The sequence below is a fragment of the Cavia porcellus genome, unplaced genomic scaffold (genome assembly GCF_034190915.1).
Source record: "Cavia porcellus strain 051 isolate PalLab524CR breed Dunkin Hartley unplaced genomic scaffold, mCavPor4.1 scaffold_23, whole genome shotgun sequence".
Taxonomy (NCBI): Eukaryota; Metazoa; Chordata; class Mammalia; order Rodentia; family Caviidae; genus Cavia; species Cavia porcellus.
In genome coordinates, this window is record NW_026947506.1 from 28,326,731 (window position 1) to 28,353,176 (window position 26,446).

At 40.7% G+C, this 26,446-nt stretch overlaps 1 protein-coding gene across 5 annotated transcripts in view; it reads left to right on the plus strand.

The window, feature by feature from the left end:
* Aoah (acyloxyacyl hydrolase) overlaps positions 1 to 26,446 on the plus strand; it is a 199,903-nt gene that overhangs the window by 120,534 nt on the left and 52,923 nt on the right. For all 5 annotated transcript variants that reach the window (XM_063233961.1, XM_063233963.1, XM_063233962.1 and 2 more), the window contains 2 exons: positions 4,075 to 4,166; positions 24,512 to 24,594. In XM_063233961.1, coding sequence (XP_063090031.1) covers positions 4,075 to 4,166; positions 24,512 to 24,594 — 175 coding nt within the window. The remainder of the gene's footprint in view (positions 1 to 4,074; positions 4,167 to 24,511; positions 24,595 to 26,446) is intronic.

The window sequence follows — 26,446 nt, forward strand, 5'->3', positions numbered from 1 at the left end:
CAGCACCAGGCGCTGTCCATGGTATTTTAATACCCCACACACAGCAAAGATCCCAGGATTGACTGGAGCTTCCTGGAGAATGGCAAATGGGTTTCCTAGGTATTAAGACTAACTCATTTCTTCCAGAGAGATTTAAGCATGATCAGAGAGGTTGATCTAGGAGAACACTGGGGCATGAAGGCCCCAATTCCAAAGACACGGTTTCCTATCATTTCCCCAACTAGCTACCCTTTCTCCTCTACCGCCACTGGAGACAAGAACTTCACCAGCACCTGAGAATGGTGGCTGCATGGAGTAGGCACTCATTTCCAGTGCACTTTAATCTACATAACGGAGTTTTACTGTGAAAAGAGTGGTCAAACATTGATCCAATCAATGTTTAAATCATTTTAAAAAATTATTACAGTAAGAGACACATTATCATGAATCCTTCTTCAAACATGCTTATCCCACTATTTTTGACACTTTCAAAAGCAGATGTGAGAGCCTTCCTACATAGGTATCTTTTCAAGGTATGATAAAAAAAAATACAGTAAATGTCGCAACCTGGTGTCATCTAACAGGAAGGCAGGCTCATTAACATTATAGTGTGGCTTCATTCATTTTGTTCACTGGATCTCCTCAGAGCATCTTCTGGATCTTCCCCAAAGTCAAAATGACCATGAAAGGTAAACATTTTGAAATGATTTTAGACATCAAAGCAGCCAATACAGCACAACTAAAGACACTCCTGAAATAAGACTTCCAGAGCTGCTTCCAAAAGTGGCAAAGAATGATGAGATAACAAAGAGAGGGAAGTATTTCAAAGGAGATTCATGGCAATGTGTCTTTTACTGTGATAAATTTTAATTTAAATATTCACCACATTTTTATGACACCTATGTGTGGCATCAGAAAGAGAAGACAGGTCTTCTGTTTTCCAGGGCAAAATACATTTGCCACATTGGTAGCACATTCAGAATTCCCACCCCTGCACCATTGCTTCCAACTACAGAGGGAATTTGGCATGGTACAAAAGCAGGAATATAGCTGCAAACGTGCAGTCACCATTGCACAGATAGCCAAAGTAAAGGGTGGGGGAGAGGGGTGGATCAAAATCATCTTTCACTTCCCTTCTAGAAGGTTGTGATGGACTGACAGGACACAGCTCATGAATTCTGCTAACATCTCACAACACTCCTGCTTCCTCACTCTCTCCACTTACCACAGCTTATGAGTTTCATCCATCCTGTTTGTTTTTCTTGTCCTTCCTGGCAGAATTGAATATTCTCAAATCCTTCAGCAAACACACATTATAAACAGAAAAATGGCAGCAGTGTGGGTAAAAGATAAAAGACAGAGGAAATCAGAACAGAGAGTGGCTGACTCATGATAGTGGTAGAGTTTCGAACAGAAAACTATGGGTGCCAGTTACCAAGAGGCGACAAAGTACCAGGCTTTGGAACTCCAGGGTCCTCTGAGATTCAGTGTGAGGTTCCTTTTGGTGAGTTTGTTTCAGTTCCTTTGAAGGATAAATCATACTGAATGCAAGTGTCTTGAAGCCATCCTGACCACTACTCTGGTCTCTACCAAGATGGAAACCACACATGGGATAAGAATAGGATGGAAATCTTGGATTTGGCATTTGGGAGGAGGAAAAAATTAAAGAAAGAGAACCAGAGAAAGCCAGAGAGCCATGGAAAATGCACATGGTATCCTACGGTGCTGGTTGTGTTTGAATTCATTTTTTGTCAACTTGTTTTATGTTAAAAGTAAATCAACTTGGTGAAAGGTTTATATCTTATCCCTCTGAATAAAAGCTACAAGCAAATTATTCATTTCAGATCATGCATTAGTTTCCTATTGCACCCTAAACATGTAATGGTTAGAAACAACAGAAATATATCCTCACAGAGTCCCCAGGGTTGGGAATCCAAGCTCAAGACAGTAACAACATTGACTCCTCCCCAGGGGTAAAGGAAAACCTGATCTGTGTGTGGCTTTCATCTGGTTCCTGTTGCTGATGGCCATCCTTGGCACTTGGCTGCCTCCTTTATCAAATGGATTTCCCGCTGTGTTTTTGTTTCTGTGTCTCTTCTTTCTCTTATTGTAAAGACCAGTCACTGGGTTAGGGATGCAAGCTGGTCTAGGGTGACCTCATCCTAACTAAATACATGTGCAACAGACCTGTCTCCAAGTAAGATCACACTCTGATGTACCATGGTTAGCACTTCAACATATCTTTTTGGAGGGACAAAATTCAATTCTTTAGCAGTCCGAAATTATGAAATATTATAATTTTGAATTCTCATTCTCTGAGACTCTGATAGAAAGACTACTTGAGCTTTCTCCAAGTGTAAAGACCGAGGGTAGATTTTATCTGTACAGGATATTGTAACACTTGCTGATAGTGACCATCCCCAACAGTCACATCATGGGGGGAGGTGACAAGGGACCTCTATTTCCCCATTGAAAATTACTATGATGTTTGAATTTTTACAACAGATGTACTATTTTTAATCAGAAAGAACATTTCAATCCTGTTTTGAAATTTACTATTTTTTCTCTTTAAAATAAATGGGAAAGAAAGAAAGAGAGAGAGAGAGAGAAAGAAAAAAAGAAAAAAAATTTAGACAGACTTTCAAGGCCCTAATGAAAGATATATGTAACATGGCTTTTCTTTCTCCCCAGTATCAGATTTTCTGATTTACAGTGGAGGAAGAGACAAGGGAGCAGTGTTTAGTTTATTTCAAACTTTGAAACAGGATTAAAGAGGGTGTGAGGTTTTCATGTTCATCTAGAGGATGTTTTAGTTTCTAATGTGGAAAAGCACAGAGGCTTCCTGGATCCATTCAACAAGGTTTCCTTTCAACTCAGGAAAAAAGAAAATGCTGAACATTAAGGTTTTTAACCAAAGTAGGATTCCCAGTTAAAATTCTGGACACCCAATTAAACTGGAATTTTCATATCATCAACAAATAAAAATTTTAGTATACCTATGTGTGAAATGTATAAATGCTAAAACTTATTTCCTGTTTTCCTGAAATCCAAATTTAACTAAACCTCCTAAACTTTTATTTGCTGAACCTGGCAGTCCTGTCCAAAACACACCAACCTAGGCAAGCTGTCTCTAGAAATTAGACCACAAGGGACTTGTCCCCAAAAGCCACATATAAAAGAAACAGGAAGAGGTCATAGTTGACCATATTTTTCTTCTGTGATTTTGCACCAGTCATGGAAATGTGGTTTAACTGAATTCCATTGTTGCTAACATCTCCCAAAGGCTCCCACCTCCAAACACCATAGTAGATTAAGTTTCTGACCTCTTAAGACCTCACGAGGAAGAACAAACTTTAGTGTAAGTTGCAGGGGGCTGAATCATACTCAGACCATCATGAGGTCTGTGAACCTCCTGCAATCACAGGCCGTTCTGAGTATACATGGGTATTGGTTGGGGAAAGGAACCATAATTAGATTCTCAAAATGTTTGCAACCTCCCAGAAGGCCAGGGGCACCACCTTATGGATGAAAGGCATAGATCTGAACTCTGCGAAGGCATTTTTGTGGAGGCTTGGGTATTATATTTCAGCGTAATTACTTTTCAGGCAATCACCTTTCTGATGATCTAAAGTGAAAAATGGAGAAAGTCTCTGAAAGTTTAAGAGTGGAAGTGAAGCAGTGCTTGCAGATGTGTGAGCCATCACATACTCCACCTGCTTTCCAGGAGCAGAATGGGGTTCATGGGTGGTGACAAATGTTGTGAATTCTCTGGGGAAGGTTAAAGTTGAGCCATGTGCTTTCAACAACAAAGTCTCTTAAAGAAAGAGGGACAGAGCTGGGTATGATGGCTCAGTCTGTAATCTCAGCATTCTGGGAAATTGACGCAGGAGGATTACATATTCCAGCCCAGCATGAACTACTTAGTGACTTGGTTAGACAATGTCTCAAAATAAAAAGGGTGACAGCCCTGGGTTCAATCTCCGGACCACTAAGAGAGAGAAAAGAGAGTCAGAGAGCAATGTTTTAGCCATGGACTCTTACTCTCTATAGAAAATGAATGACCGCTTTGATTATGACTCTATATTTTTCCTCTAGTCCTCCTTCTTCGATTTGCCAACGGCTCTTACCGACGAGTTCAACTGGCCCCAGCTCTCCGGTGCTACGGGATTTATGGACTCCACCAGTGGGTAAGTGTGCACACTCTCAGATACTTCTATGTGTCTGTTTGGCAGCAAATAGGACATGGAGCTTCTTGCAAGCTGTTATGAATTGTTCTAGAACTTGAGTGACACACAGCAGGATGGGCCACTGCCATGGGGTCCCTCCTCCATGGAGTGTGACTCCAGGCAGCTTTTATTTTATCAGTGTTGATAAAAAGACAAAGTTCCCATGGCTGCAAGGGGAGGGGTTCTGTTCACATGAAAAACATTCACAGTTTCGGATTCTAGGGACAAGGAGGAAATTTATTTGATTTTTTTACTCTCAGAAAAATGAATATTGGCTGGGGATATAACTCAGTGGCACAAATGCCTTAAGTTTGGTTCCTGGTACCCACCCCCCACCAAAAAGAAAAGAAAATGAATATTTACGAAGGTCATGGCTCTGGTTAACTGGCAAGTTGCAGGGTCCTGGAGTCACCTGGCTTTAAAGCTCTAGTCTATAAAGCGAGGATGCACCATGGGGAGTCAGTCTCCTGTTGGACCCCAGGTTCTGCATCTCAGGGGCCCACACTTGGGTGCTGGTGAGACTTCCAAGTGTCCCTGTGAGTGGAAAGCCAAAGGCACCAGAAGGAACACCTCTCTCGGCATCCTCTAAACAGTTAAAAGCTAATAAACATAAGCAATATGGCAGACAACTGCTTCCCAGTGTCAAAAAGAAGAAGGGCAGAGCTTTGCTTTAAAGTCTAGCAGCAGGACAGAAGCAGCACTCTCTGACTCGGCAGAAGCACCAGAAAGCCAGAAAGCGCCAGATGAGCCATGGAAATCATGAGATGCACAAGTGGGCAAGGGGCCTGACTTATCCAGATCTGTAAGAGCCAGAACACCCAAGGGGCAGCCCAAGGGACAGGCGTCTACAGCCACTACAACACACAATGGTCCTGTTTAACAAAGGACATTGCTGCCATGAAAAATTTATTTGATTATTATCTTTATTCACTCACTTTACTTATTAAATCCTTATCACCTAGGGAATCAGGCACAGAGTTATCAGGGTTTCCAAAGTGGATAAGGCTTATCCTGTTAATGTATTCCATTACAATAAGTACAGCAGCCCAGACAGATGTTCCAACAATGATAACCCAAGGTCAGTGTGCGGAAGAGGTCTCTTAGGAAGCCACGGGGTTTGGGGGACAGGCGCACGCAGTGAAATGATCAATAGCTACCTCCTTTGGGACTATAAGCTAAGAGGTCCAAACTCCAAGCACTAATAGATTTGAGTGATGAAAAGAACAGAAGAGTTATGCTTGTGACGGATACATATAAGCCCAGCACTGGGGAGGCTGAGGAAGGATCTCTGCGAATTTGAAGCTCTGTAGTGAGTTCAAGGCCAATCTAAACTGCATGGCAAGACCTTGTCTCAATAAAAAGAAAAAAGAATAGAGAAGAAACCAGGAAATACAACTAATATTCAGGACAACCTACTCATGAATCTATAGCAATTATTTGTGCATATAATGAGGAAAGCGGAGGAGATATGTTTTCATGTTTACGTCACATTTTCAAGCTTAACTACATTTTTCAAAAAGTGTGAAAGACTAATGATATCAATAACAGACATAGTAAGAAGTAGCCTTTGTGCCAAGCAAGGTGTAACCATGTGACAACCATTGTTTGGAATACTATATAGAGATTATTTCACTCCATCTCTTTGTAAGGTTGGTGGTAGTGTTTTCTGCATTTTACAATTGAGGAATCTGGTGTCTAAGTAGACTGATCAGGAAATGTGCCCAAGGTCACACAACTAGTAATAAGTGGCAGGACTCACTCTCATGGAACTTGGTGTCATTGTAACAAGGAAAGTGACTTAGTGGAACTAGCTCTCTCCCACAACCCCTACCTTTATGCACTGTTTGTGTCCTGTGTGCAGGAGTGACCCTCCCTCTGACAAGTGTCCCTTTGTTTGAGCTCACAACATAGGATGAGAATGACTAAGGACCCAAGTAGCTATGATCTATAAAACTATCTAGAAGTTTCTCTCAATCAAGGCTTTGGTGACAATAACAGAAAGAATCAATTGTGAACAAGAGGAATCTTTTAATGGAAGCTTAAAGTTACATGAGTCCTACAGATCTCAGCCACCTTTTGCTATAAAGGAAATGCCACTCAGATATTTATTAATTGCTGACTTCTTTGCATCTTCCCTGGAGTCTTCAAAAAATGCAAAAGGAGTCATGCCCAGCAGATCTGGTGGAAATTTTTGCTTTTTCTCTTGTCAGACACAATTTGCAACCCACAAACACACAGAATTTTCTCTCTCTTAAATCTAGTTTTCCCCAAAACTCTACCTCAACTTAGCTCCTACCTCCAGTTAGAATCTTTTCAGTGGCTTGAATCTGTATTGGGGTGCAGGAAGCACGTTCTATTCCCCTTTTCCCCCCACACCTGCTCTGTCTTCACACCAAGATTTGTGCCCTCGCTGGTAGAGAACCCCTCAAGCTCTCCATCCACACAGCATTTGCCACTCATGACCCTCACTGGAGCCCAGCAGGCTCCCCTCTGCCTGGAGGTCGAGTGTCGAGGTGCCAGTATCTCATGTGATCCACTGGCTGTTACCGCACAGGGTAGAGGGCATCCTGAGACTAGACAGAGGCTCCCTAGTAGCTCAAATTTCTCTTCCTCCTCTTATAAAAGCCAGTGATCTCCTACCCCCTACCCTTAAGACCTCACCTAATGTTAACCACCTCCCAAAAGCCTCATCAACATACAAACAGGGCATCCCCTTTCCAACTCATGATCTTTTGGAGGGGAACATTCATAACATTTTAGGAAAAAATTGCCATAGAGTGGGCTTAGGTGAAAATCCTCTGTGTTGTTGGGTTAGCACCTTTTTGTGTCAATCTCTACATTACTGTTTACAAAAACAAAAACCTCAGTCTGTTCATCCAGTTGTTCACATGGACTCTAGGTATTACACTATCTGCTGTATTGGGAACATCCTGTGGAACAGATCACAGCTGGCTGTTCAGGTACCTGAAACCCTTCTCTGTGTTTGTGAGTCCCACGCTATCTTCTTGCTTGCAGTTCTTGTGTCCCTGAGTCTGTATTCTCTGCTACTTGGCTGAAATGGAAAAAACCACATCCAACTCTTCTCAGTATAAAAGAAAATTATTTGGACCTCAATGGCAATGGAAGCCCCTGTTAGGCAGAAACATAAACAGCTGATATTTCCTATGCATCAACATTCAGGATGTGACTCAAGGTAGTCATTACTGTTAAACCATCTCACATCCCATTGTGTGGATGCTACCTGCAGAGATTCTATGATAGAATGTGGAATAAAAATTATCGGGTACACAAAAACATCAGAGAGAGACTAGCATATATAAAGATTCTCTACTGGTAGGATAAGGAAAATGAAAAGATCAGCACTATGAAACAGCACTCTGGAGCACAGATGCTGCCCAAGATGGGACTGAATGGACAGATTTCTCTATTCACCTGGATCTGTAGAAGTACAGAAGTACATTCCTGTTTCCTGTGATCAGCCTCACCATTTATGTATGAATGAGGTTCTTTGGATGACACATCTCAAGAGAGCATGAAGATGTCATTTAGAAGAGAAGATGGTCTCTTTCCTCTCCTTCTCTGTCTTTATGACACACACACTCAAAATGTAATATCTTCTTCTCAAGATGAAAATAATTGTAACTAAAATTAGGTCCAGGTATTAAAAAAATATATATGACCCCTTGGTTTTAAAAACCTATAGCTCCTTCAGTTAAGCAGACATTATCAAAATCTCTCCGGCTTCAGAGAGTCCAACAATGACATTCCTTAAAACATGTTGTTTTGTTTTTTCCAATAAGATTGACAAAGAAAGTGAGTAGAACAAAAGCAGGAGGTAAAATTTCCATATGGATGGGGAGCTTAACAATAGAGAAGAAAACTAACTGCAGATGGGAAAGAAAAAGTATATTTTAAAGATTTAAAATAATACTTGAAGTTCAGATCACTTTCAAAAGCAATTCATGTGACAGGAAAATCCACTGAAGTTAAAGTAACTGAGGCCCAGTAACATCGATGGAAAGATGCAAACATACTGAAATTCAACACGAAGAGAGGGGCTTCTCATCCAAAGGTGCATCTAAAACTCCAGAGCCCTTACAACGAACTGGCGGCCTGTACTTCCATTTCAAGGACTCTGTGTTATCCCCCAGGTGGGACACTTGATAGCCCTTGATCTCATTTATATGATGAAGTTGAGTTGGACCAAGTGACTGCTGAAGTTTTCTCCAATGTTCAGGTTTAATAGATATAGGTGTTACTGGATAGAGGTCCCATGGGGTTTCTTCCCGGTTCTCCGTGTTTTAAATAAAGAATTGGACTAAACACAAAAAGAGCAGCAAAAGTATACATTTAATGAGGCAGGATAGAAATATGCATTATGGAGCAAAAAGGAGTCAGTGAATGTCACAACAACCCCCAGGATAAAGGAATGGAATATTTTGTACCTACAATTCCTGGGTTATCTCTTTCATGCAAATAAGGTGTTAGGAAAATCATTCTGTCACTTGGCATTATACCATTCTGTCCTATCAAAAAACTTGCTTGGTTTCCTATCACATGTAAACAAAGAAGCATAAATCGTGTGTTTTTAATGGTTGGGCCCATATAAAAATGAAAGATCAAAAAGAGCATCTTCTGATTGGCTGTTATGGTTTGTGTCTGGATGTTCCCCCAAAGCCCCATGCAGTCATGGGAGGCAGGCCTTTCAAAGACAGCTGAATCTAGCATTGGTGATTGGTTCATTGTCTAGCACTGGGATTGACAGTGTGAGTGCTGCAGCCTTCCAGGGACAGGTAGCCTGCATACAATATAAGGAGGGAAAGAGGCATGCCCTCCCCTTGTGCCCTTTTGCTCTTGCTACCTTGGGTGTTTGCCACAGCCACCATGAACAGTTGCTCCTCAGCCACACCACCCTACCTTGGAGCCAGCTGAGTGTGGACTGAAACTTCCACAAACTGTGAAGTAAATAAAAGGTTCCTTCCTTCATTTTGGGTGTTAGGTGTTTTGTTCTGGCAATGAGAGAAAAGTATCCAAGATGCTGGCCCTGTAAACAGCACCAGAAATGAAGGATTAAAAATAGCAAGTTTCTGATTGCTCCAAAATCACACTGTTCTGATTGGTTCTGTGTACAGTGATGATGGCATCATGGTGTTGGGAGTGTCACTCACTCTTGTTACGATCTTACAGGGAGACAGGATCTGACATTATGGTGCTATTTAGTTTAGCTCCATTAGAGAAATTATTGTTTCTCCTCATGAAACATACCTTACTCCATCTCTAAGCTGTCTGAGGGAGGACTTGGCTTAATTTTAAGTGTCAGATACTATTATGGATTGAATCTCAAATGTCCCTCAAAGTCTCATGTATTCGCTGATGGAGCTTTCAGAAAATGATTGGATCATAAGGGCTCTAACTTTTTCAGTCTTAACCCACTGAGAGATCATAATTTGATGGCCTTGCTGGGAAGTGATGGAAACAGGAGATAGGGCCTAGTTAAAGGGAGTGGATATAAGGATATGAACTTCAGGACTCTCTCCTGCCTTTATCTCATCCTCTCTGGCTCTTTCCCCCTCTCTGCTTCCTGGCTACCAAACGGTGAGCAGTTTTCTTCTACTGTGCCTATCTACCAGGATGTTCTGCCTCACCACTGACCCAAGGCAATGGAACCAGTAGGCCATGGGCTGAAACCTCTGAAGCTATGAGCCAAAAATAAGTCTCTCCTCCTCTCAGATATTTGGTGACAGCAAAGCAAAGACAATTAACACAGAGCCTGAAATGTCCTCAAGACCACGTTTGATGAGGCCAGTGGCTCAGTTACTTTTCTCATTGCTGACACTCACAAGTTAAAAGAGGAACATTTTATTTCAGCTCGTAGCTTATAGATGTTTCAGTCTATAGTCAGCTGGCTCCAAGACAGGGTGCCATGGCAGAGGAGAAAAGTCCATGGCGGAGCAAGGAAGAAACAGGAAGCAGCCAAACAGCAAAGCAACAGCAACAAGCTTTTCTTTCCCTTTTTTTCCATCCAGGCTACAAGCCTATTGGTTGGTGCTCCCACCTGGGTGAGCTTTCCCATTATGCATTCTCAGAACTATGATAAACCACAAGTGGACTCATTTAGTCATACTCTTAATCCATATTCACACACTCTAGATCCAGCCATCTCTGAAAAGCCCCACTTATGAACACATGAGGCTTTGGGGGACATCTAGACACAAGCTAGAACACCAGGGTTAATGCTTGGTAAGCCCTTTCGCATGTGATACTGAGTACCTGACCAGCTATTAAATAAAAACAGCGTTTTGTTATTATTGTTGTTGCTATGTATCAGCCTTTATGTGATGTATTTCCTCTGAGAAAAAAAAATACAAAAGTAAAATAGCCGAGCCCAAATATTTGCAACAATAATCACCTGCATTTGCTTATGGCTATCTAAACCCCTTCTTATGATGGTAGATACAGAAATAGGGCCTACCGGTGGATTCTATAGGGAAGGGCTAAATAATAAGTGACTTAAACAGAAAGCTGGGGGTTGAGGAATGGAATAGGGCAGCATTCAGCCTTCTGAAAAGAAATAGAGAAAGCGAACAAACTAAAGTTAACCAGAAAAGTTGTGCAAGCTGAAAGCAGTTTAGCAAGTTTACCACACCACGCTGCAGTGATAAGGATGAGTTCTCCATGGAATTTTCTAAATAAAATGTTCCTCTCTCTGCCTCTGGCTTAAATTTGCTACGCTGGGGCAGAGATATAGCAAAATGCTTAGAAAGAAATAGATAAAAATAGCCTTTGTTACAAGTGGCACCATAATGCTGTTCAGGACATTTAACACAACTCTGATTATATGAGAGGTGTCCTAGAATCTGAGGGTTAAAGGCTATCTATTTTCACCCATCCAGCAGACATTGTAGGAGAGAACAATTCTGAGAACTGATGTAACTCGCTGAGCCAAGTCATTCGGGGCATGCAAACCAGAAAATTGGAGAATAGGGACTTGAGGCTAAGGATTGTTAACCTAATTTCACCTTTTTAAAAAGACATGGAAGTACTAAACACTAATAGGTCTAATAACCTCATTAAATCCATTATTCACAAGTTATGTCTGATATAATTGCAAATGATTAGGCTTGTTATAATTATACTTTGCCAAATGAATAACTAAACAGAGAGGTGGTCATCTGACATTGGGTGTGGCTGATGAGCCGGGATAGAATCTCTAGCAGCCACTTCTAGGGGTGTCTTTGAGGCCCTTTCAGGGGTCTATAAGTTAAAAGTTTGTGCACACAATACTGAATAGTATTGGCCTTTTCATTTGTAGCCATTTGTACAGATGGAACAATAGAGTACAGAATGCCCCCATAAAAATCACAGTTCAGAGTTCACGGCCTCAGTCTTCCTGGATTTTTCTTTAGACTCTAACAATAATTATTCACAGAAACCTTCATAACTTCACGGAAACCATAAATACACTCTGTAGCTTTTTTGACGGGAGGATTGCAAGTATCCAATCCGAGAGCTTCTTATTCAGTTATTCAGTTCTCCTTGCTGCTGATTGGCCGCTGACCTGTAACCCATCTGCATCAGCATTCCCAAATCAAAACAGGTTGCTGTCCCATGTGTAGCTATCTCGAGGGACCTCGGTTTTGTTCTTCTTAAAGTTCTAAGATCCCTAAGATGCACCAAAAACACCCTGTACCTTCTAAGGCTTTATTAAGACAGTATTTTATTAAATTGAATTATATAACTGAGGGAGACACCACCCATTTAGGGTTGAACTATAAAAATAGGCATTTAGAGGCATTTTACTAATCATATCTGAAATTCATGGCTTTTCACAATTCACAGTGCTCTAGGAACATTTTGTGGGTAATTTTGTGTAAATTTTGTGGGTCCACCATTACAAAAAAAAGTAATAGGACTTCCTACACAGCATATATTAAAGCACAGGCGCAAACTATGTTAGCAATTATGGTTGCTTCACCTCCATGACTCTTAGCTTCCAGCTGGAGGTGATTCTTCCCCTATAAATGTTACTTCTGTTATAATCCCAATGCTCTGGGAGGCTGAAGCAGAAAGATCTCTGTGAGAAATAAAAAGGAGAGAGACTTGCAGCAAGGATAGGCTTTAAGATCTAGACCCGAGAGGGCCGCTGGCTGCGAAGCACTAGAACAGCCGCTCTCTTGCAGAGTAAAGGGGTTTATATGGAGTAGTTAGCATAGCAAACACTGAGGAAACCAGAAACTCACTATTGTGGGATCCGTTCATCTTTCTTAGTCTGTGGTCAGTTGATTCATTTTTGTTTGCACTGTTTCATTATTCTTCGAGAGTCAAGGGCCTCCGGGTCTGGAATTATCTGTTCTGTATATAGAAACTAGGTCAGGCCAGTTAATTAGGAGTCGTATTGTTATGAGGCTAAGAGAAAATAAGGAAGGATCGAGACTCATGGAAAGATGTCCTTTGGACTTCTCCTTTCAGTCTCAAATTCAAACCCAGCCAGGGCATCTTAGCAGTTTAGGTAAGTCCTGTCTCAGAACAAAAACTAAAAAAGAAACCTGGGGGTGTAGCTCTGAGCAAAGGCTCTGGGTTTAATCTCCAGTATTGAAAGGAGAAGCGGTGGGGAGAGGGAGGGGGGAAGGGGAAGGAGGGGAAGGGTGAGGGAGGGGAAGGGGGAGGGAGGAGGAGGGGGAGGGAGGGGAGGGGGAGGGGAGAGGAGGGGAGGGGGAGAAAGAGAAAGAGTTATCTCTGAAGAATAAAAAAGTTAATTTTATTAAACTCAAGTTCATGATTTTTAAATAATTTAATCCATGAAATGCAAAATAATCACTGAGCATTTCTGCACCATAACAAAGTATTAACACAGCCCAACCTTTGTCTTAAGGACAAGGCCTTGTACAGGTGAGGTGAGAACTGATTTCATTTTTCATAAAACACCATGTAATGAATTGTGATTCTTCCACCTTAGATATATGGCAGATTTTTTATTTAGAATGATGAAAATGAGATTGTTGCTTCAAGAAAAGTAAGTGACAATGATAGCTGCTAATCATAAAATTTGAGTTTTGAAGGAAAATCTGATTGGAAGATCTGCGACTTGTACTCTGAATTTGACAACTTTCTGATACTCAAAGTCTAAGGAGATATACAGCAATATTAGCAAATGCAGTGTTTCACTATTGTAACATGAAATGTACCAATATTCAGAATAGTTTCAAGATTCAGTGAGCCAATATACATATGAAAATCTAATGTGTGATATATAAAGTCATGCTTGGGTAAAAGATTTATTAAAGATGTAAGTCAAACCAATGCATTTTAATGTAACAAGGTGCAAAAAAGTTCACTGATATAAATTTCAGACTGCAATTTGCAGCTAATCAACCTTTAAGAAGCTGCCACTTGTTGAGTTTGGGTATGAAATCAAATTAGGCATTTATATGTATCTAAGAAGCATGTTAAAATGCTACCTCCCCCAACTACATATGCAGAGACTTGTGATAGTACAAAAGAATAGAGGGAAAATGGTTTCTAGGAAGAAAAATTTATGCTAACAGGTCAATTGTTCATTATTTTTCTTTAACATGAATTGATAATTTTGATCATTCGAGTTTCTTCTAATCTGAATTTCTAATATGATTATAGTGAGAGGTTTAACTCATAAACCAAAGCTTGCTGGAGTCAATTGCTTTAGGAATCCAAAGAGGTTCCGAGGTGAAAAATTTGAGAACCTCTGTTCCACGGAGCATAAAAAAGAATGCCATTAAAGACAGAGGTGGGGTGCCCACCTTCAGGGATGAGAAGAGAGGTGATTGAAAAGGGACAGCCATGAAAGTGAACAGAAAACCTGAAAGATCTTGGGGCTCTGGGGGCCAAGGAGATGTTCCATCCATCAGCCTAGTGCTTCTAGAGGTTCAACAGCTGAGGAAGACAGATGGTGACCGTGGGGAAAATGTCACAGAACTGTGACAGTTAGGTGGAGTCAGGAACCTTGATGAAGATGATGAAGTGGGTTCAGGTGAGTACAGACAGCTCTTCCAACAAGCCCTGCTACCTGAAAAAAAGAGACAGTGGGGGATCAGGAAGACTTTCCTTTAGAGGAGAAATCCTACAGCATCCTTATAGCTATGAGATGATCAGAACAATGAGAAGAGAATTTGGCCCTAGAGAAGACTAAAAGGCCCAGATGAAGGCACACAGGCACCACCTCCGGGAGAAAAGACCCTTGTGGATTCCGTGGCTCCTGGGGGAAGGCACTGTATCTGCCACGTACCCACATGTTCCTTTACCTGCAAGGATTTTCCTTTACTTCCAGTTACTTTTAAATTTTTGTTTTTAATTATTTGAAATATTACTAGATTTCTGTTTTACAAAGAAATACCCATGTGAGTAAAATGTGTTAGTCACTTTCCCATCCCTGGGAAAAAACACTTGACACCAGCGATTTAAAGCCTCATGGTTGTAGTGGGTTTACTCCGTGGTCACCTGCCTCCAAGGCAGAAATGGCATGGAGGAAAGACCTGGCAAAGGACTGTTCCTTACCCTCTGATAGCCAGGAAGTAGGGAGCAGAGGTAGATGCCTCCAGTGACCAGGCTCCACCTTCTAACAGCACATATTCACCCATGAGCTCATCAAGGCCTGAATGTACTGAAAAGTATAGCAATTCCTGATCCAATCACTTCCAAGAATCCCACTGCTGGATGCCTGAAATTTTGGGGGAAACCCTAGGTCTAAACAGTAACAAGGTAAAAAGCCAAACGCTCCTCTTTATGTTCCCCATTCATTCCCCTTCCCAGAAAAAAAGAGATCAGTTTAGTGTGATTCCAGCCAGACACTCTCCAGGCATTTATATGCATATATTTGTACTCAGTGAAATTAACGCTTTGTTGTAATTTTCCCCCAAGTGACATATCGTGCGTAACATGCTAAAACGTATGCTTTGCCTTAACAACACTTCTTTAGGCACTTTCTATTCTTGTCCAGTATTGGGCAGTACATCATAGTATGATCATTTCGTCTACAGTGGACATTGTGTTAAGTCAGATTTCCCATCACTGGGACATAATACCTGACATCCACAACATAAAGGAGAAAAGGTTAAATGTGACTCACAGTTTCCAGAGATTCATCCCACAGTCAGTGGGCTCCCAGGCAGAAACAGTATGGCAGAAAGACTTGGTAGAACATAGCTTCTTAATTCATGGTAGACAGGAGGTAGAGGAGGGGAACAGCACTAGAGAGGGAAAGGTCAGACCAGGCATAGTACCCAATGACCCATCCAGACACATTCACAAGCATGTCCGGCCAACCTGCTAGGCATTTCTTAATCCGATCAAGTTGACATATCATGATTAATGGTCACAGACATTCGATTTAATTCCAGAGTCTTATAATACTATAATAAAATTCTGTACTCTCTCTTAACGAATATAAAGATTCCTTTGCAAGAATCACTAAATAAAAATTTATATATTCTTAATTTTTATAAGCCCTCCAAATGAGCTTTGTCAATTTACACATGCAATTAGTGTATGAGAATATTTATTTCCCCAAATCCTGGCCAAACCTGGACATGGTCCACCTTTCTAATTTTTCTCTAACCTAATGATGATATTTTATTGTTCATTTTATTTGCAACCTCCTGCTTACTAGGAAGCATCTCTTCAAGGGCATCTCCCTTCATTTTTGTCCGTTCAGTCACCTCTTCTCATGCACCCACAGCCCCTACTCAGGGACCTGTCCTTCCCTAGACAGCCTCCTTCCCCTCTGAGCTCCTGCGATGTCTTTCAGAGCCAGAGTCACCTCATTTATCATACTTGTTTAGCCACGGTCTTTCCTTCCACATACCCTGCAGCTCCATTCTGAGCGCCCTGGTTATAGAACTCAGATAATTTCACTCTGTAGCCCTGATGGATGGCACAATATGTGGCACATAGCAAGTGCTCAGGGAAAGAGTTGCTGAGCCAGCTCATAGCGTCACCCTCCATCTGTGGAGTGCTTTATGAGGTGCGGACCTCCTTCATACGCATTTTCTCAGATCGTCCAAATCAAATCCGATTTGCAGGAACCTACAATTTAGTGCAAATGGTAGGAACGGGGAGAGGAGTATAAACAGCATGAATTGAATCACCAGCTGCCTGATGTGCTGTGCATAACAATAAATTAGTGTAACTGAAACCCTTGGCTTCTAAGTGTGTCCTAGGATCAACGTTCTACGATAAGTCAGCCAAATTAATGAAAATATTTAATCACACCATCAATACTAAAATATTAGTCACACAATCAACAAATTAAAGAGAATGGATTCAAAAGAAAGTTATAGATTCAGTCACCAAGTAGAAAGAATAAAACACTGGGAAGGTTTGCTAACAAGTAAATTTGGTCAGTAATAGATAAATCAAGCCTCCATATGAATTCTTGTAAGGAATGGCATGATTTTTCAACCTAGATTGATCAAAGTAAGTGAACACCCACCAGATTTCTCTAGTACAATTTGCATAGCAAACAGGACATGATTTTAGAGTGTTTCAATGTTCAAATAGAGATCACAGAGATAATCCATAAATTTTTCTCAAAAACTATTTTGTAAAGTACTGGTTCCACAAGAGTTAAAAGGCATTACACACATTTTTGAGAAAATTCATTAAGGCAAATAGATTTTGGAAACGCCAGTTGAAATAAGGGGAAACAAGTTTATTTAGTGTAAGTTTTATCAGTGTCTTTAATATACCAAAAACTTCATATAGCTCCCCTCCAAGAAAAAGGTAGAACATTGTCTTAATCCATTTTTGCTGCGATTGAGACATGTTTCCTAAGCTTATTTGACCACAGTGTTATGTGGAATCTGTATGTGTGTTTTATGAGGATTCATCTGAAGAAATCGGTCTTCTTAGAGGATCCTTTGAGAAAGTGTTACATTAATAAAACAATCTTCTATGTTGCAGCTGATCTTTTCAATTTATAAGCATCCATAGTCTTAAATCTCCCAAATTTATTATACCTTAATCTTCATTAAAATATTCTGGCCTAGAATCCAATCTGGGGCTAGGATGAAGCGAATTACAACTGTTCCAAGCTCAGAGGAAGAAATCTTAAGGCGAGGTTAACCTAGCAGGTAGGCAGCCTTGTCTGAGTCCAAGAGATCATGAATTATTGAACACAATGCCCACGAAGTCTATCTCCCTGTATTTTTCTCCTTCTCCATATTCAATATTTATCATGCTGCCCTGCTAATCTTTTCATGTCTGAATCCCCAAGGCCTCCTCCCTATAATCATCCTTGTCCTTGTATCTCTACCCTTTGCTGGTCGGTCACAGTGCCCGAGTCCTAATCTGCATGTTTATCCATTTCTGAGCCTGAATCTGAGTTTATCTGTGATACAATAAGCTGGGGTTACACAGGTGTGTGCCTTGTATCAAAGAGCGAGAAGAAATTTTAAAAAGTCTTTAATCCATTACTCTGGTCTCATGCCAACCTGGCCTGCATCTACATCAAAAAACTATTCATGTTTTTCTCTAAGCTTCCTAGCAGAAAAATCCCATGGGTAGAACCTGTCTGGTCTCTAAGTTACCCAATTTTCTCCTAATCCACTCCCCTTCTCTAACGCTTTGCTTCAAATGTTATATTTTATCTCTCAGCCATCCTGCTGCCGGCCCCCCAAGGTCCAGACTTTTCCATACCTTTTCCCTAGGATGTAACTTAGCAGGGCCCCAGGGTGTACACCGAATTAATGCCTTTGGAAAGTCAGAAATGGCCTGGGAAAAATCCACAGGGACAGAATCCATCACTACGAATCATGTCACACTTGATTTACCCTAAAGACCTCTGACAGGTCACTGCCCTTTGGAAAAACTATGTTTTTCCTCTGTCCAAATAAATTCGGCTCTGAGTCAGTATAAGAAGTGTCCATTTTTCATGTGTAAATCACTCCTTGTCTGCAGCTTTCTTGAGGTCCATTCTGTGATGAAATGGAGCCTATGAGAAGGTGCTAGAGAAAGTAGGCTTCTCATGGTATCTGATGCAATGTTGGGAAAACAGCGAGTAATCATTCTGCTTAAGATTTATCTGTTTTGAATTTTGGTGCTGGAAGTCAAACTCTGACCTGCTCATCCTAATAGGCAATGTACTACCCGGGGTCTCCGGTAGATGGCGATGATAAAACTGGAAATTTTCCCTGTTCTCCCCTAGCCGGCTTCCTCTATTGAGGATAGCAGTGGCACCGACATTGGGCAAAGTCTGAGGAAAAAAACTTACAAGTCCTCCTTATTGGCATCCTTCAAAGTACAGAGCTGAAGCAGTCTTTCTTTGCCAACCCACCGGTCTGGAGTTTATGGTTCAACCGAACTGAAGCAGGAGGGTTGCAAGTTCAAGCCCAGCCCGGGCAATTTAGTAAGTTACCAAGATCCTGTGTCAAAATAAAAATGTAAAAAGGGCTGGTGTAGTAACCTGGTCTTAGGCTCAATCCAAAGAAAGAGAGACAGACAGACAGGGACAGAGACAGAGACAGAGTCTACTTGAACACAGGTGGAGCCAAAGGAAGAGAGGGCTCTGAGACCAAAGCATCCATTGCACTTGAAATTAATTACGCATTAAGGTCCCTGTGCCCCCAGATGTTCCCTTACTGCAAAGCATCTCAAAATAGTATATTAACTCTACCACATGCTCAGAGTCTCTGAGCACTCTGTGGGAAATTCCTAAACTATTATAGAGGCTGCTATTTGGAATGGGGATGAAAGAAAGTAAAAATAACATCTTTGGTTATATGAAATATTTTCATTGCTTGGCATAAAACTTTAATCCCCAAACTCTAGGTGCTATTTCTAGGTAGAAATATTAAGGAATCCATCACTGAGAGGTCAAGGTGTCTACATTCTTATAACATGAGAGTGAAACTAATGGTATCTATAAAATTAATGATATCTGTAAGAGTAACACTGTTTACTCTCAGGAGCGGGTCTTGAGTGATGCCCTTTTTGGTACATAAATTCCATTTTTAGAATTATCAAAAATACATATATGGCTAAATATTGGTAACAGCTATTTTCCCAACAGAAGATAAACCCCTTTTATTGACCATGAAATTATTTTATTGTTGAACTCAGTTCAACCTCCATTTCCCATCTACTTTTCTAAAACACAATAAAATATTCAAGGCAGAGGGCGTAAACCATGCAGCATATAAAGTGTCCATTTCAGCCTGCTGAGTAACATAACAGACTGAACAGCACACTTACTTTTCTCCCTCAAGAAACTCTCCTCAAATGATGGTAAATGAATTTGTCCTCAAGGACAAGAGAATGGGAAAACCAGCGGCCAAAGAACTTTGGACACCAAAGCTCAAGGGCAAACGGTGACTGATAGGAAGTTCAGGAGAGCTGCACCCCAGCTGGTGAGAGGAAGATCATCCGGCTTCTTGTATGACACTGCAGGACCCCAAAAAGTTGAAGACCAATATCTACAACAGGAGGATTGCTAAGTGACTGCTTTAAAAAAACAGTTCTTCTAATCCCTTAACTCTGCGTAGCTAAGCAACTATCTCATCATCACTACCCCCTTCTCCTGGAAGACTAGAGGTTCATTCTCTGGAGACGTTAAAATCAAGAGTCTTTGGACTGGGAGATGCCAGACATAAATCGAAGCTCATGCTTGTGTAGGCCGAGCGCTGGCAATTCATCTTGTGCTTTCATGGCTTAGGCTGGAAGGCCTTTCTCCAAAAGGAGAATCCCAAAAATGCTAACTAAGAGGGACCAGCCAGTTCCTCCACAGCCAGGACCATGCTCAGCAAGAACCCCAGAGTAGCCCAGGTCCCAAGCAACTGGATTCCATGCATAACCATAAACCAAAAACCCAAGACCATCAGACATCCGTAGGAAGCCTCCAAGACAAGAACCAGGTGAAAACAAAGAGAAAAAATGACTTAGAGAGAAATGATGAACCAAAGGAAAAACTTTTCTAAAAGAGATTTTATTAATATCCCTCTAAAATAACTAAATATATTCAAAAATAAAAGAAGACACAACATTCATAAAACAAGAACGTGTGGTAAAATTAAAGGAATATTCAGAGAATAAAAAAAGATTATTACTTTTATTTACTGGTAAATTACTAGTTAATTACTAGTAAATGTACTAGTAAATATAGTAGTACATTTACTAGTAAATTACTACTAAATAAAATACTTTTATTTACTAGTAAATTATTTTAATAGAGGGCTGAAAACACAAAGTTAAGAATATCATCCAGAAAAACAGAATAAAGAAACAAAGTATCAGAAGCCCTTCTAGACTTCCTGAGGGTCCAGAAAAGAGCACATTTGCAATCCCACAGAAAAGTTTTTGGAATTCTAGGGAGTGAATCCCAATCCACCACTTCCAGTGCAAGACGTGGCAAGGATACAGACACTAAGGCATTTTGTTGCTGTGGGAGCCGATGGGGTCTTAAATCCAGACAGAACGATGTCTGGCTAGAACAAAAGCTTTGACTCAGGGCGGAACCCAGGTTTTATTAATTTGTGAAGTAGGGAGTGCCTCCAAGATGAGCAACTGTGAGAGTGGCCAGAAAGCACGGTTGAGTGCCACGAGCTGGACTAGGTAAGAGTATTGAAATCACCTCTGCAGTATGCCAAGAGGGATATGCAGGAACAGCAATCTGCATAACACAATGTTTTAGGGTTGGTACTTCAGATAGATCTGATGCGTAAATTTTTGTGCCCTGGAATAGCACAACCTCTTTCCCGAGGCTCAATCTCAGCCAACATTGCGGCTCTCTCAGCCCAGCTCCGCATACTTCTTGGGAGCTACAGGTGGGTGGGGCAACACTGACCTGTCAGCTTGCTTCAAAGACAACACATCAGCTTCTCAGCTAGACCCATCTGCATTGCTTCAACCCATTTGAGGGGCTAGGAAATGTCCTAGCCAGCTGTGTAAAATCAATACACAGAAATAGGGCTAGGCTGAGCCAAAATTGAGATAATTGCTCTTCTTTCAAGGAGAATCATCCAGATGGTCATCTATAACAAAGGAAGCCCTGGTGTGGTGGCACACAGCTGTAATCCCAGCACTCAGGAGGCTGAGGCAAGAGGATTCCTGCAAATTAAGGCCGGCCTGGGCTACAAACTGAGTTCAAGGCCAGTGGGGGTAAAAAAGGAAACAAAGGGATAAAAATAAGAGAAAAACTAGGAAAAATAAGAACATGCATTTGATAACCCAATACCTAAAGAATATTTATCCCTTCAAACTCCTGAGGAAAAATCATCTTAAACTAGAACTCTACAGCCAACTGTTTGGTTATCTGTTTTGTAACAAAGTACTTTGAACTTCAATGCCTTAAAACAATAATCATTTTTAATGTATCTCACAATTCTGAAGGCAAAGAATTCAGGAAGAACTTGAGTAGCCATTTATTTCTCTCTGCATGACTTGGTTCCTCGGTGGCATTCACACAGTGGCCAGGCTGGACTGGAGGATCTACCATGACCTCACTCCAGTGATGGTGGCGGAAAGGGTGACTAGAAGGTGAAATGCAGTGGGTCTTTGTTCTTTTCCATGTAGGATCTTTCCACTTTTTTCATTAGCCTTTATTTATTTATTTTTTGTCTTTTTCCTTTTTATCGGTACCGGGGATCGAACTCACGAGTGCCTGCTTGCAAGGCAGGCGCTTATGCCGCTGAGCTAAATCCCCAGCCCCTAGCCTTTATTTTTGAAACAATTTTAAGGTTACAAGAGTCTGAGTGGAGGAAGGGAAAGAAGAATAAGGAAGGATGGTAGATTTTAAGGCAATGAAAAACCAGCCTGTAGATTCTGTAACAGCAAACGCCTTTGTGGAAACTCAGGACACGCAACAGAAAGGGTGAAGGTAATGTAAACCATCGACTTTAGTAACACCTTGGCGTGGCTTTTCACTGTTACAAATATACAATATCTAATACAAGATGTTGATAATAGGGAATTTGAGGAGGATATGTATGGAAGCTCTTTGTATTTTCCATTTTCTGCTCAGTTTTTTTATAAACCTAAGGGGGATTCTTGGGCCCTAGTTGGAATCACATACTCTTCCGGTTGGCATGTTCCATTTAACAATATGTACTTAAAGTTCTTCCATGTGTTTTCGTGGGTTGTAGCTTGTTTCCTTTTACCACTAAATATCTGGTTCTATAGACACACTGGTTTGCTCATTTATTTAGCTACTGAAGGACATCTTGTTTTCAAGGTTGCTTTCTTTAGTGTTCATAACAGGGTAATTATACCACTTTATACGACAGTTCAGGGTTCCATAAGTCAAAAATTGCCAGGACTTTTAAGAGCCAGAGTTGGCATGGTGTCACTTTACCTGTGAGTCCAAAAAAAGTCTTAGACCAGCCCAGATTCAAAAGTAGAGGTGTCAAGAATAGTGTGAATGCCACACCAGTCAAAGAGGAAAACTCTAATGGTCCTAGTTGACAATTCCCTTCAGCCTTTGGCAGCTTAGCAAAAGATAATTCATCATGTTTGGGGCACCTCCCTTTAAATAAAACAATTCCCTATATAAAAATCTATTACAGCCCACTGTGGTGCACTTGCCTTTAATCCCAGCACTCTGAGAGGCTGAGGCAGGAGAACTGTACATTTGAACCCATACTGGGCAATTTAGTTAGACCTTATATTGAAATAAAAACATAACAAGGGCTATGGTACAGCTCAGTATGAAGGCCCGAGGTTCAATCCCCAGTATCAAAAAATAGTCTATTACCATCATTATTACACAGACATACTTCATCCACTTTTCTTTAGTAACATAGAGTGTGTCAATAAGCATGACTCCTGTCCCAGAGATTTTGAACCCAGCTGTGTCCTTTCTAAGAAATTTTCCAATAAGAGAATGAGAACCCAGTGGGATACAGACTCTGCTCCCACTTCGAGTTTTCCCAATCAAGTCCTGAGACCCTCATTGACAGTTATATTTCAGTGTAAGCTATGATTCTGGGCCCACCCCATACCTCACCAACAATCCAATCAAAGAATTAAAGTATTTTTAGAGATACAAGTATTGAAAAGGATAATGATACTTTCCATCCACCCATCAAAGTTATGTAAAAGTATTCTCTGTACAATATAGAAAACATGTAACCTTCTAGGAAACAGGGTAGCCTACCAATGCAAGAGAGAGAGTGACAATAAAGAGCGATTAGATGTGAGGTTGAGATACAAACTTAGCATACTGAAGAGAAGATACACTTGAAAAGAAACGGAATATGCATGAGTTTATTTTTCATTAGTTTACATTTGGTCTTATTTCAAAAAGAACTTTAGGGAGTCTATAAAAGTATAGGCAACACAACATTAAATTACATTTTAATTAAATTAAAATCTTGGCAAAAGAAAATAAAAATATATATGGGACCAAGAGAAGCCAAAAAATGCTTAAAATATGTGTAATTATAGCTTGATATTCATATCGAACTTGTCTCTAAGCTCTGGGGCTATTAATAATAGCAACATTAACTAGTCCATTATCTAGAAGTAAGAAAAACTCAACATATGAGTGGCTTAAATAAGAAACTACGTGAGCTTATGTCTCTTACATGGAAAGAAATTTCAGAGATGTGTAGCCTGGGACTGGTACAAGAGATTGACTCCATGCAGAGCCCAGGGATCCAGGCTCCTGCAGATTGCATTCCTGACATGGGCCTTTTCTCAACAGTCCAAGACAGTGGCATTGCTCTTTTGGCCAATGGAATGCGGGGAGGGGGACAGAGACAAAAAAGGAGTTAGTATCTAGTTGTTCTCTAAGAAATATCATGAGAAAATGCCACTGGATATTTCTAATTACATCTTATCATCCAGAACTTAGTGACAAGGCTGCTCCTAGCTGCAAGGGAAGCTGGTAACTGGGTCATCATTCTGAACTGACGTGAGTCCTGCTCACAACTCTGCAGCAACACAGGAAGGGTGGAAGGGATCTAAAAGACAAGAGTGTGTGCAATCAAAAGAAGAAGACAACAGTCAGCTTCTGAACAAGTGTTAATAAAGATGAACAATCGCTCAAGAAATTTATCGCATTCCTTGGTAAAAAAAGATTAGAAAGAGATAACTCCAGGGGTCTTCCCACAAAAGAAAAAGGTTGATCTTTTCAACAATCCTCTGACCATGTCGATGCAACCCATTTCATAGGACTGCCTAGAATTCCCAATAACTCATAGTTTAGAGAAAGCACATCAGTGGAGTTATGATTTTCTGAATTTATTTTTCACTATAGTTTTCAAAATTATGCCAAAAATACTTCTTTAGGCTTTGTCACTGAATATCTTGACATTCAATAGATGCAAATGTGTTTGTTTCAGAATGGAAGAAAAATCTATTTACCTTCGTTTACGGAAAAGAAACCGCTGTAACCACAGGGATTACCAGAACATTTCAAGAAATGGTAGGTAGCTTTCCTCCTACCCTTTCCCCAAAGTGCCTGCAGTGGTTGGTTCTGTTTGGTAAGTACTAACTAAAAAAATAATGAGATAACAAAGACCAGAGTGAAACAAACAGTCTTCCTCCCAACACCATTTGGGGTACAAGTGCTCTCACCTTAGGTAATGTACCCACAGCACCAGACGCAGGCAAGAGGAAGATCCCGAGTGCTGTTTGGTCACCTAACAGCAGCATCTAGAAAGGCCATGGTGCAAGATATTCAGGGACCTCAGTGAGCATTAGTTGAACAAGGGCTGAGCCAAAATCAACGTTACTGCAGAAGCCCAACTATCCCCAGTAGTGCAAAGTCCCTGCTGAGGTTGCAGTCTTAAAATTTACCCGTGTGGGTTTCAGCCTCCCACCATGGAACCTACAGGTGGTCTGTTGGCCAGAATTTTGATGAAACTTCTGTTTGATAAACTGCAGCCTGGCTGATGCCTAATGAATCCCCAAGCAATGTTCTGTACAACATCACCATGCAGGGATAGCAAACACAGTGTGTGTTGGCACTCCGTCTTCCCAAGCCCAGGGAACACATTAGGCCTCTGCCTTGGCAGCCCTGCCCGCTATACCCATTCTACCTCAGTGATTCCCACACCACAGCATGTCTGAGAATCATCAGCAGTCGATTAGCTTTGGCAAATGACACCAAACCTGTTTGCCATCCCCATGCCCTCTCCAATTAACTAAAGATATGAAGGAACTTTCTGAGCAGCGTGAGTTTTAACTAAATATGTTACCTACAAATAATGCCTTTCCCGAAATAAATCTTCTACACAGAATTAATGTTCTAGTGTTCTAAGAATGCCATAGATTTTTTTTTCTATCGATACCAGGGATCAAACTCATGACCATGTGCTTGCAAGGCAGGCACTTATGCCACTGAGGTAAATCCCCAGAAATGCCATAGATTTTTAATTAATAAATAGCAATTGCCATTTATTGAGCTGTACCCAAGTACTAAGAACACTTCACATATATTTCTGTTAAACCTTTCCACAACAAACACTGTCAAGTAAATATTATTTTATTTCTTCAGTACTGCTGGTCATCATAGTTCCAGAAAGTGTGGAGGGAGGAGAGACGAAGGAAAATTATAATTTACACATTGATGGGAGCACCCAATCTAATTATCAAGTGTGTTAAAATGTATTTCTCAGAAAGGAGGAATTATAAGGATTCCCACATTGTTGAAGCTGAGGCAAGAGAGACATAAGCCATAAACCTTGTCCCAGGATTCCATTACAGAGCTGGAACTCCTCCCCTGATTCCTAACTGCACTCAGACTCCACTGAAGATAGTATGTCCGTGATACCCAAGCAAAGATAAGGGGCAGAAAATAGTCAATCTTTCCTAAATGCACATACACACAGCTAACAGTTACGATCCATCTTATGGTAACAATTATCAAGGATCGGGTTCTTGCTGGACCTTTTCCTTAAAGGAGGTAGATAAATAGCCCTCAACTCTATCAACTGCTCTTTTCCAAAGCAAACCACACACACAAAAAGAACAAGAGTTCATTTTGTGGAACATTATGCACCTCTTAAAAATGATGACTCATAGACTATTTTTTATTTAGAAAGATAAAAAATTTCCAAAATAAACAATCAGGACATAAAATCAGATACCATGGTTCAACTTCAACCACAGAGGAAAAGAAAAAATCCAGCTGTTCTTCAGTAAAAAGATTGCTAAAAAAAAATACACTAAAATTGTTATATTTGCTGGGTTATGGGTAATTGCTTTTTCCCCCTATTATTCTGTTTCCAAAAGGTTTCACCTTTGGATACAAGTGACCTTTTTATAAACCATAG